Source organism: Lates calcarifer, linkage group LG5, assembly GCF_001640805.2.
Source record: "Lates calcarifer isolate ASB-BC8 linkage group LG5, TLL_Latcal_v3, whole genome shotgun sequence".
NCBI lineage: Eukaryota > Metazoa > Chordata > Actinopteri > Centropomidae > Lates > Lates calcarifer.
In genome coordinates, this window is record NC_066837.1 from 9,659,798 (window position 1) to 9,675,187 (window position 15,390).

Consider the following 15,390-nt stretch of genomic DNA (forward strand, 5'->3'; position numbering starts at 1 on the left):
GAGATGATCTGCCCTTTGTCTCTAATGAAAAGGTATTCCTCTCAGGTGGACAAATATAGAGTGAGGAATGAATAATTTAAGTTAAAAAAAAAAGAAAAGTGAAAAGCATCCCCATGAGGCAAGCAGCAGCAAGAGAGGAACCATAAAACTGCTACAGTGTCTTCAGTGTTCTCCACTTAGTCACTTATTTTTCTGTCTGGCTTCCACAGACATCCTCATGTCTCTCAAACTGTGTTTGTGTTCATCTGATTCATCATCAGTTAATCCCTTCTCTCTGCAGCTTGTCTTCTCACATTATCTCCAACATGCCCTCATCCCACGCCTCCCAACACTCGGGGTGTTGTTTCTGTGGCGCATCACAGAGCTCAAGGCACACACCCCCCTCCAAACACACACACACACACACACACACACACACAATTCATTTTGCCTCAGCTCCTCCATGGCTCTGTTAGACAATGGTGCTGGTGAACACGACAAGCTGCTCTGAATTAAGCGATTAACCTACATTGTGTGTTTGTGTGTGCGTGAATGAGTATGTGTGTGTGTGTGTGTGTGTGTTGACACGGCTGCATCATGTCCAACATTCATCAGGCACCTACACAACAAGACCACAATCTAAAAGCACAAGGCAGCAGCGCCTTTACAGTCAGCTTACACGCTCACAGGAGTGGGAAAATGGTTATTCAATCAAGGTCACCTTGCACATTTACTCTTTTCTCCTCAACCTGCTTTTCATCCAGCACCTGGTGAGCAGGGAGACAGATGAGGGACCATTCACTCTCTCCAGGGCTTTACACACAAGTGGCCTTACACACACTCTCTCACACATACACACACACACACACATTTGAAGGTGGTGGAGTGTGATGCATGACTGTGAAGATTCTAAGGGACAGACGGGGGGTAACTGTAGTTACCCCTCCCATACTCTCTCCTTCCTTTTTGGCTCTGTACCTCTCATTACGTGCATTAAGTGTGTGTTCTTGTGCATGTGTGTTTGTATACGCGTCTGCTCATGTCCATATGCAACTTTATTAACCCAGCGTGCGCTCTGCTCCCCCGTAGGCTACGTGTTGTGGTGGGAAGTGTCTGCAGTGGAGTCAAGTCGTCAAGAACGTTCTCTGTCCAACTCCACCCTGCAGTACCAGCTGACCGGCCTCACCTCCACCACAGCGTACACACTACAGGTGGCGGCGCTCACTGCCGCAGGACGGGGCGTGGTCACATCCTCCACCATCTCCACTGGAGTCCCACCAGGTACAATAAATACGCACAAGCAGGCACACACACATACATATACACATACAGTGGAGGTGGTGACAGTGATGTTAAAAAAAAGGTTTTTGCTTGTGTGTGTGTGTGTGTGTGTGTGTGTTAGAGACTGTGTAGCTGAGTAAATATGACTGATGAGCTCTTACGATGCCATTGTCTTTCCTCGGGCTGATAAGTGGCTGTTACTGTGCATCCATGAATCATCACCCACACAACCAACACACACAAGAGTCAGTCATTTACAGCTTCTTAGAGAGCGCTTTAGCATGAGGTTTATCTGTGTGTGTGTGTGTGTGTGTGTGTGTGTGTGTGTGTGTGTGTGTGTGTGTACCATGTGCACACCAGGCTTGTGTGTGCATGATGAGTTTGTATGACTGGACTAAGGCCAAGTTGCAATCATTATTAGTGCTGATTAACTGCAAATGGCAGAGTGGGGGGAATGCTGCGATGGGAGAGAGAGAGAGGGCAAGAGACAATCAAAGAACAGGACTGAAGAAGGGAGAACAGATAGAGAAACATAATGAGGGAAGAACAGGGAACAGAAAAATATGCAATCTCTGAAGAACAGAAGACCAAAGTCTCACAGAGCTGGACTGAGAGGCAGAGAGGAAGCAGTGGAGAATGGAGGAGAAACCCGCCTCATACAGCAGGATTTTTGTCCTAACATTTTCTGATTACTAATTTATGAATAAAAGCAGAAAAAGTGAAAGCAAGATGGATACAGACAGTTCTTAGATTCAGAGGTTATTCATTAATTCATGAAAGCAAAAGACTGAAGGAAAGATGGAGGACTGAAGATTAAGAAACAGAACTAAAGAATGAGCACAGAGAGTGGGAGAGAGAGAAAGAGAGAGAGAGATCCACCGAGCACAGATTCTTGTCTTGTTTATTTATTCATGTATTCATGGAGTTGAGAGAATTTTGTCATTCATCTGAGCGAGGCAGCTGATATCAACATTTCCACATTATAACCCTCACAAGTTTGCTGTATGCACTTACAGAGCAGTGGTAGCTGATAGCTGTAATTTGTCTTTTGTTGCACACATGTACTTTGCTGTATCCAGAATAAGTACTGATTTGTTTCCATAATAACTGGACCCAGTCATGTTATTTAGTCCTGTTACAATAAAAATCCTCAAGATATTCTGTAAACTGCATCTGTTGTGCCCCGGTGTGCTGATGTGTCACAACACATCGGCCTCGCAGATCTGTGTTCTGACATGTTGAGCAAATGTGATGCTTGTGATGCTGCAGCAGAATTGGATGGATTACAGCAGATCACACCAGAGCACTTACACCATCCACAGATACCAAGTATTAATCACTAATCATTAAACACAGTGTAGAGAAGTGGTTGAAAAGTGGGTCTGAAGTGCTCGGTCTTGTTGTGATTGAGTGGATTGTGATGATTTTTGATTATGTAAATTTCATTAACAGAATTGAGCTGTCATATATTTAATTTGTTAGGCCTTGATTTAAAAAAAGCATGTCTCCAGAGCAGTTGTCACATGTACCCCCCCTCCACCCCAGACCAGTGCCAATTCAATTCAACAGCTGTCAGTGAAGAAGTCTATTCAGAGCCAGCTATAAACTGTGTGTAACATTTGAAAGGTGGAGTTGTAAAGCTTTCATTAGAATATTTTGTTCTGGCTTAAGTGTGTGTACAAGGCTTATTATTATTCCTCTGTGATTTATTCAATGTTAATTAAAAAAAGAGAGAAATAAAAAAACCTCACCACCAGGAGAAAATGATAGTTGTCTTATGGTTGCGTGTTGTTGTGCAGTTTCAGTTTGAATGTGACCGAAGCAGCTACTTAAACTTCTAGTCAATGGCTCTTAGCAGCATGTGCCAAGAAACAAACTTGGGCTACATCAATGATGTTATTGTTCTTTTTTCCTATTATTGATACTGTCCCATTTTGCTTTCAAGTGTGTACCATTTGCCAGTTGGGGATTAATTATTTTTCCTAACAAGTTATCTTCACAACATGGCTTTTAAAAGATGGAAAGAAACTGCAAAATACAAAGATACATCAGACTTGAGGATTTACAGTATAGCAGCTATCTTTTCATATGTGTCTGTGTTCATACTTAAGGTTTACTAGTATTTGAACAGACACACAATAAGATATAGAGGACAGAACATTTTTGACAAGGGGAGGGGTCGTTTCCAAGCCAGCCTCTCTCCTCTCTTTCTAGCTGACCAGTCGTGCCACTCAGGCTGCCACAACTGGTCAACAGTGCTGCCTGTTTCCTGTCACTCATTATTCCCAAAAAAATGGTACAATATTAGAATAAGAATGGGTCAGACATAATTTATGAGGCTTGCAGCCTACTCAGACATTTATAGATCTTAAATGGACTTAAGTGAACTGTGCATTTAATTCACCTCTCGCCTCCACTGGTGTACAGATTTATCTCTCTGTATTGTCGACCTCAGAAATATGAAATAAAGTGCTCTGACACAGAGAGATATACAGCTGTAGCATAAGTGCCTGCGCTTTAGTAAAATTAACATTTTTTTTCTGCGACCAGTCTTTTATTTCCCCTTTTTTACAGCCAAGCATGGACACACAGAAACATAAAAAAAAAATACCGGAGGCAATTTGTCCGCTGACTTTTACTTCAAGCCTTTTTTGCACTTAAGTCATTACAGGTGACACAAGTTCCCTCTTTTTCTCCTTCTATTATCAGTGTTACTGGAAGTACATTATGTGACATGTAGCAGCTCTAATGACATTTCTCAGTTTTGGCATTGTACACATTTAAAGTATCTATATGAAAGTATTATTTGTTTTGTTCATTTCCTTTTGATCTGTCTTCTTGAACTAATTCACCAAGCTGTGATGCTGCTGTTCTTTTCTGTGTGAAAAAAACCCACAGCACTTTGTAAATAAATACCTATTGCATCTGGTTGCTGCAGCACAGGCAGGCAGAGGTGGTTTTTATTTCAAAGAGCTTTGTAACTTAGTATTGAAACATCATAAATGCAGTACACAGACTATTTTTCTTTTCATAAATAACATTACTGTGCAAGCAACAATCCCACAGATTCTGGTCAATAAATATTTTATATACTTGTGAGAACACACAAAATATGATGTTGACCTTCTGAGGCTAGCTGCACTGGCAAAATTGTACCTTTCAGTAAAGCGGTATTCTCTCTGTTTTCTATGTGTAGAACTTCCTGGAGCGCCGTCAAACTTAGTCATCTCTAACATCAGCCCTCGGACAGCAACACTTCGGTTCCGCCCTGGTCCTGATGGAAAGACAGCAATATCGCGGTGGATTGTAGAAGGACAGGTACTTTTGTTGGTTCTTGCTCATTCTGAAAGACCACACGGAAGAAACTTTCTCTTTTCCTCACATGCAGTACGATATCGCTCTTTAACAGGTAGTAAAGAAGGATGGAGAGGAGGAGGCTTGGAGAGTTGTCTACCAGAAAGATAACCAGCCCGATGCAGACACACTGGAGATCCCCGACCTCACTCCGTTCACTCAGTACAGGTGAGCGGCGAACGTGCACCACCCACGCACGAACATCGTCAAGTGCTGCAACGCGCACACACGCTCATTCACACACATCTCACTCTCCACTGGTTTTTGCAGTATTGCTAGACTCAGGTGAAGTTAGATAAATCACACAGACACATAGAGAGACAGTTCCATCTGAGACTTTTCTGTTTGTCAGCACCTTCACAGCTGCTGCATGCAGATCCTTATTACCCTCCTGCAACTAGCTAAAGGAAAGGAGAGGGGAGGAGAGGGATGAAGGCAGGGGGAGAAGAAAGGTGATGAGAAAGCAGGAAGGGCAGCAGCAGAGAGCATTAAAGAGCAGGAGAGACAAAGGGATAAGAGACAAGAAGAATAGGAAACAGAGGTGGAAAGAGGGTTGTCTGTAATCCCGGCTCAAGGGCCGTAGGGAGCCTGCAGTTTGTAAATGTGATCTATCACCTTTCTGAACTGCTTCCTCCTCATTCTCACCCTCTCATTCTATATCTATTTATCCATCTATCAACTGTATTTATCAGTCTGTCTATCTTTCCCTGCCTCTCGCTCTTTGTATCTCCATCTCCATCTGTAATGGGATTGCGGTGTGTGTGTGCACATGTTGTACACTCACAGGGATTATGTTGTCACAGGCGACACCATTGGGACATTAGATGAAGTGATGCACTTGTCTGTGTTTCTTATCCCCCGTTTTAAGTCCCTCTTTACACTATGCTCTCTATCTCCCAATACAGGGACAAGAACTCATAGATGTAGTCTCTCACATGCACTCTGCACGCTCACTCATTTTGTCACTCACACCCACACTGAAGCATGGGTGCATTTTGAAGTAAGAAAAGTAACAAATGCTCCCTCATGGTCTGTGTGTGTTAAGAGGTTTGCATAGTTGTATCTCTTTTTTTCTGACTGATGTTTGGATTCCACACACATCTCAACAATATGTCAGCGGCCTTTTCAGAAATCCAGGAGTGTGAGAATGTGAAGTTCCACCTGAGAGATACCACTGAGGAAAATATTTTTATAGCTATGAAGTAATTAGTACAGATCTTCTCACTAGAACTAAACTGAAAAAGTACAAAACAGTTTTTCTTCCCTCTCAGTGTGAAGTACGGTTGTCTTGTTGGCCTGTCAGCTGTTATATTTTGATTGCCTGCATCACAGTCTGTAAAGTGATCTCTACAGAACTTTTTATGATAAGCTAATCTAACACCATACAACTCACCTTGTAAATCACAAAAGGTATGCTGGTGAAGTCTGCATGACTCCATTGCTTCAGTTTTTGCCACTGCTTCTACAGTAACACTGCATAATCAATTTCCTGCGAGGATTAATAAAGGATTCTGATTCTGATTTAATCAAAAAATATAAATGCTCAACTTGAGGCCCATTTTGTATGAACTGGCCTCTTTTTTTTGGACATGGTGTGTCTAAAAGGGTACTTCAACAATTTTGTTGCGGCACTTTTGAAAACAGATTTAAACGAGAACAGTCAGAATCAAAAGAGCAGTGGCTCAGGTATCCTCCTCCTTTCATTAGACCCACACCTAGAATTTGTAATGCAGTCTCTCTGTTAAAGTAAATTTTTAATTTTGAGTGTGACAATCTCCCTCTCCACAGACAGAGGGACATTAAACATTTGTGTTAACAGGCTGCAAAGCACTCCTCATGACAAGTCTTACTTCACATGTTAAATCAGTGGTGTGCCCCTTTAACTTATATATACAGCGTAGCTTTTCTATCCATGGAAATAGCATTTACTTGCTAATTTATTATGTCATCGTGTTGTTTATCGACCCTGCCCTACCTGATGAACTGTGACTCTCGCTCGTTCAAGTCTGATGTGATCACCAACACATCATCAAATTAGTTGTGGTTTCAGACTTTGTAGCTTCCCTCAGAGTCACCATAGACATTACATGACTGTTTTCAGGATAGTATCCCTCAAGACAAATAAACTAGAATGGTTTTCTCTCCTCTCCAGGTTCAGGATGCGTCAAGTGAACATCGTCGGGTCCAGTCCCATGAGCACCCCCTCCAGGCTGATTCAAACCTTACAGGCAGCCCCTGACACACACCCCTCTAACCTCACCCTGCTGTCTGCTACACAGACCAGCCTGCGCTTGAGCTGGAAGGTACTGAAACACACACATGCACACACAGAGGGATACACACTTAACTCTGAAACTGAAAGACCTTACTCTGCCCCTTTACCCTCATTCAAACGGCGCTAATTTGACTGATGGTGATTTTCTTTGTGTTTCTTTGTGTTCTGCCTCTCTCTGCGTATCTGCTCTTTGTGTGTATATGTGTGTGCGTGTGTGTTCAGCAGCAGCAGCAGGACTGAACAGGTTGAGTGGCTGACAGCCTATAATCAGTGTCTCTCCTGGTTATCAGCGCTAAACCTAATCTGTCACATTTCCCGTTCACCATGCAGACCGCTAGCAGCGCAAACTGCGATATAATTTTCTCCTTACTGTCTTCTTTCTTGCTCTCGTTCCTGCCCTTCGTCCCTCTCTCTTTTCCTCCCTCTCTCTTTTACTCCCCCTTCCCCTCTTCTATTATAACATAAATGGAGGGCAGAGTATTTTCCATTTAAGAGCTGGAATGAGAAAAAGAGCCTGTCAAATCAGACACAGACACTGAGGCGCTATGGGCTACCTGTGCAGCATGCTAATGGGATTTTACCTGCATGTTCGCACCCAGCCTGAGCTATGCTAGTTTTTTTCTGCTGTAGTGGAATCATCACAATGGTTTTAGCTAAGGCTATTATTCTAAGCTGCATATTAAGGGTAATAAAGCTAATGTGACATTCTGTATTATGGCTCCTAAATGCGAAGCTGAGCTAAATCACTGGGGTATTTAAAATGACTGGGTGTCTCACTTCCTTATCTGTTGCAAGGCACAGAGCAGCCACTGTACATTGTTGGTTAAAAATCTTCAGTGGAATGATATACTGTGAGCAAACTGAACTTCCTGCTGACATGATCGGAGGGCACTGAATTTAGGCGGTTGTGGCTATAATGCACAATGACATGGTGGGTCACGGGTAGAGTGGAGAAAATGAGGTGACAGAGAAAAAGTGTAGACAGTAGAAGGAGGGAGGGTGACAGGAAATGAGAGTGGGAGCAAGTTAAAGAGGGTGACAGCGGGTGAATAAGTTGGTGATAGAGAAGGATCAGGAGATGGGATGAAAAAGGAGACAGCAGTGAAAGATTTTTAGGATGTATTTTAGAGGTTGACACCGTCACATAAATAACCATATTCTAGAGAAATGTGAAATGCTTTTTACTTGTGAGTGTGTCTTTGTTTATATGATATTGTAAGACCTAAACTTGATATTCCACTCATAGTATCAAGACCCAACACTGTTCTGGGTCTTTTTTGATTCGGTACCGCTGTTCAAAATGTTCAAATTTTAAAGCCCCTGAAAACCTACTTTCTCAGTCCTTCATAAGCTCAGTTTTCTACCAGACTTAAAACAGTTTTAGTTGCTTCACATGACAGATTTCTCTCCTGTATATTTGCTCATGTTTTTCTCACCGTTTCCAAACCTGCAGTGTGGAACTTTTGTCGCCCCCTTCTGGCAATGAAAGTAATTACACAGTTGACTCATGTTCATTGCACTTTGGATTTTTTAGACTGTAATCCTTCCTCTGAACGCTGAGTTTCCCTTTTATAAACCTTTCTTGGACACTTCCTAGGTTTTTTATACATACTCCTAGCTGCTATAGCCTACTCTTTCCCCTACAGTTACTCCTTTCTTCAGCTCTGACAAACCATTCATTGCTGGCTGACATACAATGCCTCGCCACAAACTTCAGATTTAAAACTTTATTATATGACAAAATACAGAGAGATCTACCTGCTGCCGATAAGCTTAATCAACACGGTGTGAACTCATTTTACTGTATGCTGTCAATACAACAATGAAGCAGATAAGTTGAGTTTTTGACTGATTGTTGCTTGTTTAGTCATGGATATTTTATGTTGTAGAGAGATACATACATATGTGCCATATGTGACCTGAAGTCATGTTAAATACATTTCTTATGTGTCATATTTTTCATGGGGCATTTGAGGTTATGTGTGTTTTATTATCATCATTTAATTAATCACAATTTTACCAAAATTGGTTTCTCGTTCAATCTTCCTTTCAGCTCTTTCTCCATATAGATAGTTCTTCTTCCATTAATCAGAGTCAAAATTAATTAATTTCTGCACAGCACAGGGTGGCCAAGTGCTGACACTTTATAAGATACTAGCAGTTCAGGATTGGCACACTGACCCTCATTTATTAAACTATTGTGGGATAAACTGCACAATATATAAAAAAATCTGCATTGCTAATAATCCTGACAATAGCATGGACAGTTTATAAGTTTACTTTTAATATTACAATGTTATATTTGTTTGATTTTTTAAACATTTAGAATTTGACACCTTATGTATAGTGTAAATATACATACAGCTGTTGTAATAAACTGTTTTGTCTGGAAAGTATAGCCATAATGATAATAGACTAAAAATAAACTCACTATAAAAACCCATGTGAAGCTGAAGAACTGTACCAGTGTGTCATCGTTTCTTTGGTCAAATGTGTGCATGTCAACCAAGAAGGATAAATGGCAAAACACCTCTTTCTAATCAGCTTTTTTCCTCCTTCCTCCCTCTTATCATCCTCCAGCCTCTTCCTGAGTCTGACTACAACAGCAGCCCAGAGACTGTGGGCTACCGGCTGCGTGTGTGGAGGACGGACGGGCAAGGGGAGGACAGGACCGAGGATGTAGAGGGAGCAGGGAGGACCAGCGAGGCCACAATAGAGGGACTGAATCCTTGGACCCAGTACCAGGTTCAGATACAGGCCTACAACTCCATAGGACCTGGACCTTGGAGCAACACTGTTGCTGCAAACACTGCAGAATCCGGTACAAACACAGACCTTAAAAACTTAAATGTTTGTTAGTGTTCAACAGAGCTGTCTGGCTAATATTATATTAGCAGGGCATTAGATGATAGATGGATGAGGAATAAAGTGCTCCGATTACCTCCCTCAGTCTCCTATCATCCTGCCACCTCTCCCTGCCCTCTACATGCTCCCCCTATTCCAGCGAGGGGAAGATTGACGGAGAGAGGGAGGGGGGAGGTGGAGATGATTGAGATAAAATCGAAGATTGGTTTAGAGAGTGAAGTAGCACTGAGCTCTGCGTGTGTGTGTGTGTTTCTGTGTGTGTTCTCTAGTTCCATCTGGATCTCCAATGAATGTGACTGCTGAGGCAGTGAGTTCCACCCGGATCCTGCTCACATGGTCTCCTCTCCCTCAAGCTCAGAAGAATGGAGTCATACTTGGATATAAGGTGCATAAAACACTCAAATACACACACACACACACTCACAGACACACACATACACACACAGTCCCATCCTGGCATTTTCACTTGACCCCCTCAGCCCATTATCACATCCTCCAACACCTTCACACACTCTCTTACATACACAGACGCACCCCGCTGTGCGCACAAAAGTCTGATATAAGACAAATATGATGTAATATCCAGTAACTGCTCCAGTTTGTTCTTCTTCCTTTAGAAGCATCCAGTTATAGTAAGTATGTTTTGGGGGCTGGGGGCTTTAATGCTTAAAACCCTCTCATAAAAAAGCTTGTATCATGTTTTAGTAGAAACAATGGATGGATTATACATTTGTGAAAAATGGAGAATAATCCATAAAGCCTTTTGGTTTTGGAAGGTGCTTTGTTTTTAAAATTTAAAACATAAACTGAAGTTTAGGCAGGATAACATGATGTGCTGAGATTACGTGCATGATTTGAATAAGCTCTGGAGATTCTGCATTAGTATTTAAGTCCAGACTTGCGACCCACTTAAGCAACATATTCTACAATTTATCCACATCTGCCAAATTAGAGTTTGCCCTCTCCTTGTATATCCATACTAAGTTGGAGAAGTCTGTCCTGCTGACGTAGCTGACATACTCTGGTGTGCACACTTCTAAAAAAAAGCTGGATAAATGCTGTTGATGTGTGGACTGAAAGGTGCACTCATTTTTGCCTGAGTATAGCACTTACTGACAGGTCACACCCCTTCTTTTACACTCAGCGTACTTCCACCTGCTTTTTACGGGCTCCCACGCACACTCTCCAGGGGTTTATTATAATGTACTCCACTTCCTTGTTTGATTTTAAAATAAAGAGAAAAAAGACGCACGTGTTGTCTGTATTTTTGCGATATTGCTTTTCTCATTCACTGACACATATGTAACCCCTTCCCAGCAGCCATTTTTAGAAAGAAAGATGTAATAAAGAGAAAGCACATGCTAAAATAGTTTCTTCTACTATGAAAGTGGCACTGAGTACAGCTCTTAATCACCACCCAAACAAAACATAGCAGAACAAGCTTTAAAAGGGAGGAGATTTATCCTGAATTTGCGTGGTGGTGTTGTTGCATGGTTGTGTTCTGAATACATATATCTACAAGAAAAACTGGCTGTGGCTGTGTGATATATACCAGTACCATCCAGTATTTTAAAAACTGTTGTGAAAAATTCAGGTCATATCATCCACCATGCCCAAAGCACATCACACTCCCCATCTGTGTGTTTTCTTGTGCCCTCCCAAGGATCACACTGAGCAGCATGCCTACCATGCTAATAGATGAGAAGTGGCTACCAGCAGTAGCTCTTCAACACCTTCTATCCCCTAGTAGATGTTGAATTGTTCTCCAGCCTCCTGCCATGCACTCCTCATGACTATTTCTGTTTTTAGACACTTAAGAGCTGACATTTTCCTTCAGAATGGTTTCAAGTCAGGCAGGGAGTTCATGAACTTGAAAAAAACAGAGAGAATGACAAAGAAATAACAGCTTTTGACACACATTCAAATTGAATCCTGTTGCCACTGAAAGTACAGGGTGTGCTGATTTATGTGTGTGTGTGTGTGTGTGTGTGTGTGTGTTTTTAGATGTGGGCACTGGTGTCATTTTAATTTCAGAATCAGTTTTAGTAAGTAATCCAGTCAAAATATGTGTCTGGTGATATTCTATATTTTTCCAGTTTTCGGCAAATCCCATGAAAAGACCAAAACTAAGGTACTGGCTTCTGTAACCAAAACCTGATATATAGCCACAGACCTCCTGGTATGCTGTACAGATTGTAAAACCCTTTGAGACGTGTGTAATTTGTGATTTCAGTCTATATGTATAAATAATATTGATTTGTCTTGACTGTGATGAACATGGGCACCATGCTCCACATGTAAGTGTTGTAAATATCTGGCAGCATATCTAATCTGCAGCTAAAGATAGTACCCCACAAATCCACTTTTTATACCTGTTTGAGTTACATTTGCTCAAAACTACAGTGCCCAGTTGTTTTTTTTTTTAACATAAATTACCGCCTTTATTTCTGAAAATGAGACTCTGCATTTGTGTCCTGTTAAATCTGCACTAACTGATTTTTGAGTCACTTGGGTGCAACAGAAATAAGTCATGGACACAACACTGACATCCTATTACCTTATAAAGTTGATATAGCCAATAAACTGGTGCCTACTTACACATCCAGCAGTTATGGAGCAACGTTTACAATCCTTTGCACTCATGTCTCCACGTAATCCCAAGTGAAATATCTGGAAATAAATACCTCTTAAGCTGCTGACTGCTTTGCTGTGTTCATTAGGTAGTCACTAACTTTGTCTCCTGTTTTTTTCGTGCTGGGCCGGCGGATGGCAAACAGTAGGCTTATAGAGCTTTTTCACTAAAAACAGCTGCCTGTTGCGGCCAAAAGCCAAACTATGACAGCGGTGAGAGTGAACCAAAACAGTAAAGTTATGGGCCAGAAAACCAAAACACTGAGCCGAAAGTTACTATAAAGCTCCATACAGCTTAGGGGAACCATGGAAGTAATCATTACCACAAGAGACCCCTTTCACATACGAGTTGTTTTGTCTCAGTTGGGAATGAACAGGCTTGGGGATGGGTGCTACAGGCAGAGTAGGGAAGACAGAAAATATTGAGAGACAGACTAACTCACTTTTTTTCTAACAGGATTTGTTGACAGCAAGAAATTTATAGAATATCACCAGCTTAATCCTTTAAAGCTGACAAAGTAACTATAAATAAAGGGGAAAAAAACACAAGCGCTGCTTACAGAACTGACTTAAGGACTGTAGGATCTAACTCCACATATTTGTCCACTCACTGTTTGTGATGGTGTACATGAATTTGTGTGTGATTTGTTTGTGTGTGTCTGTGTTCAGGTGTTGTACAGTGAGAAGGACTCAGAAGGTCCCCCCAGTGTTCAAGTGGCAGAAGGAGAGGGCACGGTGTCGCTGCTCCTGGGAGCTCTCCAGAAATACACAGTGTACTCGCTGCAGGTGCTGGCATACACACGGATGGGTGACGGACCTCTCAGCAACCCCACACTGCTACGGACCAAAGAAGATGGTAGGATCTCTCTCCGTGCTTCTCGGTGTGATCACTGACCTTTAAGTCCAGCAGTTTGTTCAACACTTTTGCCCTCTTCTCACCTCTGTAGCTGTTTTTCACCTCTTAACACCACAGCTGTCAGCACAACCGTCAGCCTGTCTTCCCCTCCCCCCAACTTCGCCGACCATCCACTGGGTTCAGCTCACCCAGCAGACCCCCCTGCACGGTACTAAACATGGAGAACACATTGTGTACAGTATGTGTGAGGATTTGTGTTAGTGTGCGCCATGTGTGCAGATCTCTTCAGCTGCAGAGACGTGGTAACCATGGCAGACTTTTCTGGATGCCAGCAACCCCCCGTCTGGTCCTTCAGAATATTAAAACACAGGCACACGCACACACACACACACACACACACACGGAGAGGCTCACATACACACACCCGTACGCGCTCATCCTCTATCAAACAGTGTCACGTTTGAAAAGTTTTTCTCATTTCAGGATGAAACAAGAACAGGGAAGTCAATTCCCCGCAAAGTATAATGAACCTTCATCCTGTCTGTCAGTCACACACGTACACATACTGTACATACACACACATATACACACTCATAAACTCACAATGACATGTATTTGGTGGTGTGGAACATGTGCTTTTATCAGGAACAAAGCCAGAGTCGGTGTGGGGTTGAGAGAAAATTACATTTTCTATTTTGTGTCTTCTAGAAGTGCCTCTTAAAAATGTATAAGACTCTCACTCTGAATGTGTACGTATATGTGTGTGTGTGTGTGTGGGGACCATATGCACATACATCTGTGAACCTTGGTTCTTTTTCTTACTAATGTTATTAGAGTATAAGTGCTTGATGTTGAGATATTCTCTTTCTCATTACAGTATTGAAGGACTTCTTTTGTGCTTCTCTCTGCTTCTCTTTGTATACATTAATAGAGTTTCATTTTCCTGCCAACTCCCTTCTCTAATTTTCTCTCTCCAGTCCCAGGCCCCACTGTCAGGATGGTGTTTCCAGAAGTTCGACTCTCATCAGTTAGGGTGGTTTGGCAGCCACCCACAAACCCCAACGGCATCATATTAGGTACAAATACAAACACGCACGCACACACATAAAAGAGAACAGATATTTGATAACAACATTTAAATCATAATTTAAAGCTTTACACTCGCAGTGACGATAGATTTATTTTCAATTGCTGAAGGACAGAGCTCGGTTTATAGAGGGAGTGAGTTAGCAGTTTTAAACACGTGAACACGCACACACACACATACACACACACGCTGCTGTGATCTTTCAAGGGAAGGAAGGAAGTAAAAGCCGTAAAATGGAAAAGAGCTGATTCTGTTTTTAGCTTTCAAACAGGGGTCAGCTCTTTCTACTCTCCACTTCACTACCGAGGTTTGTTGGTATTTATGTTAGTGTGTGTGTGTGTGTGTGTGTGTGTGTGTGTGTGTGTGTGTGTGTGTGTGTGTCAGTCATCAAGCTCATTCCAAGGAAAGGGGCTATTATAGCTGCTGAAGCAAGACGTCTTTCCTAATGCATACATAAACACATATCTAAACACGCAGAGATTCAGACATACAACTTGTTTCTGAAACTGCGAATCACAGCGTGCGGAGTGAATCAGAAAGAACAGATTAATAAAGAGGAAGAGAGGCGAGGTAGAGGCGAGAGGAATGCGAGAGCTGCTGAGCTGGAAAGAGAGAGAGAGGGAACAGAAGGGGGAGAGACAGCAGAGAGGAGATGTATGGAGGTGAGAGGAGGGACAGGTGTGTGTGTGTGTCTGTGTGTGTGTGTGTGTCTGTGTGTGTGTGTGTGTGTGTGTGTGTGTGTCTGTGTGTGTGTGTGTGTGTGTGTGTGTGTGTCTGTGTGTGTGTGTGTGTGTGTGTCTGTGTGTTGCACAAAGGGGGAGAGAGCAGTCGTATTTGTCCTCTCAGTGGGGGAGGGAGTTGAGCAGGACAGTGTGAGTGATGTGTGACTGTATTCTAAGAGGGAGGACATTTAGTGCGACACCACTCTGTGACAGAGGGATGAGTGGGAGGGCAAATATCTCTCTCTCGATCACACAGACACGCACACACATGCAGTCCTGCTGTGTCCTTGCTGAGCGTGTGGTGTGTGTGTGTGTGTCTGCACTCATATTTGTATCTTTG

The 15,390-nt window shown here is 42.4% G+C and overlaps 1 protein-coding gene across 2 annotated transcripts in view; it reads left to right on the forward strand.

Moving 5' to 3' along the window:
- The window catches only part of sdk1b (sidekick cell adhesion molecule 1b), a 218,953-nt gene that overhangs the window by 172,522 nt on the left and 31,041 nt on the right, over nucleotides 1–15,390 (forward strand). For both annotated transcript variants that reach the window (XM_018684437.2, XM_018684438.2), the window contains 8 exons: nucleotides 1,069–1,260; nucleotides 4,457–4,578; nucleotides 4,670–4,782; nucleotides 6,767–6,917; nucleotides 9,470–9,710; nucleotides 10,024–10,139; nucleotides 13,055–13,241; nucleotides 14,219–14,317. In XM_018684437.2, coding sequence (XP_018539953.1) covers nucleotides 1,069–1,260; nucleotides 4,457–4,578; nucleotides 4,670–4,782; nucleotides 6,767–6,917; nucleotides 9,470–9,710; nucleotides 10,024–10,139; nucleotides 13,055–13,241; nucleotides 14,219–14,317 — 1,221 coding nt within the window. The remainder of the gene's footprint in view (nucleotides 1–1,068; nucleotides 1,261–4,456; nucleotides 4,579–4,669; nucleotides 4,783–6,766; nucleotides 6,918–9,469; nucleotides 9,711–10,023; nucleotides 10,140–13,054; nucleotides 13,242–14,218; nucleotides 14,318–15,390) is intronic.